The following is a 3,475-nucleotide window of genomic DNA, read 5'->3' on the forward strand; positions in this document are numbered from 1 at the left end:
TTTGGGTGTCTGCTTCTCTTGGTCTACATGTCATTGGCTATACACACCCACACACACACACACACATGTGAGGTGAGGTGAGGTGAGGTGGGGGGGGGGAAGGAGGAGGAGGAGGCTCTATAGCCTGAGGTGTCAAATGGGTACCCTTTTTTTTTTTCACCGTCATGTCGAGTAGCGGCTGTGGGATTTTAAACCACTACCTCTTATGCACTGACTGACCAGTGCAATATCAGCACCCACTACCCTTACCCTCTGCTTTTTTTTTCGTTTTGACTGCAACCCGTTCTTATTGCCCCATTCATTTGCCATGAGTAATGCTACCTTCACATTGCATATCCTCGCTTTATGGACCGACAGCACGCACACTCATTTTTCATTAGCAGCTGCGGCATATAATCGCATTCCTACACAAACACACGTCTACGTATATAGAAAACTTTCAGAATAGGAGTGCTTTGTCAACTACGACACCTCGCTCTCCTCTCTTTTTTTTCTCCACCGCCCCGCCCCGCATCACCCCACCCCAGCTCTGCATCTGTTCTCTCTGACTCTATCTTTTTTTTTCCCCTCGTTCTCCCCTCTTTCCGTTGGTTACAAGAGTATATCTATATATCTTTCTCTCTCTCTCTATATATTTATCCTCATCACCACCCTTTGTGTTTTGTTGCCTCAATAGAAGCATCCGTTCGCTGGGACACAGTCACCCATAAAGAAGACTTTTCAACCACCAGCGTACACGATGAATTTGCCGCTTGGCCGAGCCTCGCAGTCGTCGGCAGCCTCGGCTGTCGAGTTGGGGATCCCAGAGCTGATTGCGCGTGAGATTTCCTCTCAGGATCCGGAGGGTGACTCGGATGCCACAGCCCGTCTTGTCGAGCACATCCGTCAAGGCAGCGGTGGCGCTGTGCTGGATGAGATTCGCCAGCGCTTTAAGCACAACGCACCCGCAGTGCAGATGCGCATGGTCACTGTGATGGATCAGTGTCTTATCAATAGTGGCCCGCAGTTTGCCGTTTTGTTGTCCTCAGCGAAGTGGACAGATCGTTTGTTCAAGGTTGCCAAGACCACTACCGATGTTGAGTTACGCGAGAAGATTATGCAAACCGTCATCACATGGTACAAGCGATACCACACTAACGGGCATCAGCGTTTGATACAGCGTTTTCAGCATAGCCGATCCCTCGGCGAACCCTTTGACCGCATCACCGCCAAGATGCTCAAGGATCAGCAGCAACAGCGCACATCCAAGTCTCAACAGCGCGACTTAGTTCCTCTTGACGCAACGAGCCGCAATGGTGCCCTCGACACGGAAGAGACACTTCTGCTGGAATGTCAGGGGGATCTTGCGTCTCTTGAGTATGCGCTGGAGCATCCGCATGTCCTCCCGGACACCGAAATCGCAAATGACTGCAAAAGGCACAAGGTAATGTGTATGCGCATGCTTGAGTCCGGTGATCACGAGCGCATCGCAGCTGAGCTGATGACACTCATTGAGCGGTTTTCCGAGGCTTTAAGCTTGTTCGAGGCCATGACCGGCATCGATGTTGGCGAGGGCGAGGGCGCCAAGATGCGCGCCATGGCCGACGAGGACTTGGCTGAGGCCGACAGCGACGATGACGACGAGCAGCGGCGGCTTCGCCAGCGCCGCATGGGTCGCCAGCGTGCCGATCCAACAGCGGTGATCATGCAGGCACAGAAGGAAACGGAGAATTTCATGAATCACGAGCGCAGCGAGGTTCACAACCTGCGCCAGCAGCTGGCGGAGCTGCGCCAGAAGCATGAGGAGCTGCAGAACAAGTACAAAGATGTCAAAGCGAAGAACAAAGAAGCTGTTGGCATGCTCAATCATTACGCCGAGCGCGTGGAAACTCTGGAGAATGGCGGCGGCGGCGCCGCCAATGCGGCGCTTGCGCCGGTGCTCGGAGTTCCCTCGAACAAACAGGCGGCTCGCGACTCGACCAAGCCTGTCTCGCCGGCGCTGGTCGCGCGCATGCGCAGCTCTGTGGCAGCCATGCGCAAGTCCTTGCGCGAGATTAAGGAAGTGCAATGCGCCGAGTTCACGGAACAGACACAATACTTTTCGGCGAAGGTGACCAACGCTATGGCAGCCATGATACAAGCCAGCGATGTGGACCGCCAGGCCGACCGCAAGGCACTGCTGTGGACGCAGGAGCTGTACAAACGTGAGATGCAGTTGCGCAAGCAGTACTACAACACCATCCAGGACCTCAAGGGGAACATTCGCGTTTACTGCCGTGTGCGACCCTTGCTGCCGAAGGAAATCGCGGATGGCCACAAGAATGTCATGTCTTTCCCCTCGCAGGGCGAGGTGAAGTTCATGGATTCGAACGGAAGGCCGAAGATTTTCGAGTTCGACGAGGTCTACTCACCGGCAGTGCCGCAGGCGTCTGTGTTTGAGGACACTGCCCCACTTATCGACAGTGTCGTTGATGGTTTTAACGTCTGTATTTTTGCCTACGGCCAAACCGGCAGCGGAAAAACCTTCACGATGAATGGCACTGTGGGCGAGAATAAGGGTATTAACACACGTGCCCTCGAGCGGCTTTTCAGTATCATTGACGAGCGCAAAGAGTCAGAGGTCTCTACCGTGACGGTCTCAGTGCTAGAGATTTACTGCGAGCAGATCCTTGACCTCCTGGCTACGAAAAAAGAGGCTTCCGGGACTACGTACGAGGTGAAGCAGGGCGGGCCGTTTGGCACGTATGTGACGAACCTCAAGGAGGTCACGGTGACGTCGTCGAGTGACATTGACGACATCATGGCGACGGCCCAGGCGCACCGAAGCGAAAGCACGACAAACATGAATGAACACTCGTCGCGCTCGCACATGCTGCTGTATGTCATTGTGCGCACCACGAACAAACATACCAACATGCAGGGGTACGGCAAACTTTCACTGATCGATTTGGCTGGAAGTGAGCGCCTCGATAAAAGTGGTGCGGAGGGTCAGCGCCTCAAGGAGGCGGTTTCGATTAACAAGTCGCTCTCTGCCCTGGGCGATGTAATTGCCGGACTCTCCCAGAACGCCAAGCATGTTCCCTTCCGCAACTCTGCCCTCACTTTCCTTCTCCAAGACTCCATGACCGGGCAGGCAAAGGTGCTCATGTTCGTTTGTGTGAATCCAGCCGATTACAACGCAAGTGAATCGAGCAGCTCACTACTCTTTGCCTCGCGTGCCCGTGGTGTCACGCTAGGTCAGGCCAAGAAGAACACCTTGAAGGAAAAGGATTCGTAGATCGTGAAGGGCCGCCCCTGAGGAGGAGAGAGAGCAGAGAGCAAACAACATGCCACACAGGAGGAGAAGTAATCTGGGGTGGGTGGGTGGGTGGGTGGGTGGGGGGAGGGGGGCAGAGAGGCACAGCGTGAGTGAGAGTGGCGTTTCGTGTAAGCGCACCACAGAACGACATGTCCCCGTTGGTGATGTGCTTTTCCTGATGATTTTGCTGTTGTTATT

The 3,475-nt window shown here is 54.4% G+C and overlaps 1 protein-coding gene across 1 annotated transcript; it reads left to right on the top strand.

The window, feature by feature from the left end:
* Positions 1–739: 739 nt before the first annotated feature.
* On the top strand, positions 740–3,256 carry JKF63_05746 (uncharacterized protein; the record flags this gene model as incomplete). Its single annotated transcript, XM_067901700.1, has 1 exon — positions 740–3,256. One exon carries the CDS (start codon positions 740–742, stop codon positions 3,254–3,256), a length of 2,517 nt encoding a protein of 838 aa, XP_067757726.1.
* Between the last annotated feature and the right edge of the window lie 219 nt (positions 3,257–3,475).

Source organism: Porcisia hertigi, chromosome 19 (genome assembly GCF_017918235.1).
Source record: "Porcisia hertigi strain C119 chromosome 19, whole genome shotgun sequence".
In the NCBI taxonomy this organism is placed as follows: Eukaryota; Euglenozoa; class Kinetoplastea; order Trypanosomatida; family Trypanosomatidae; genus Porcisia; species Porcisia hertigi.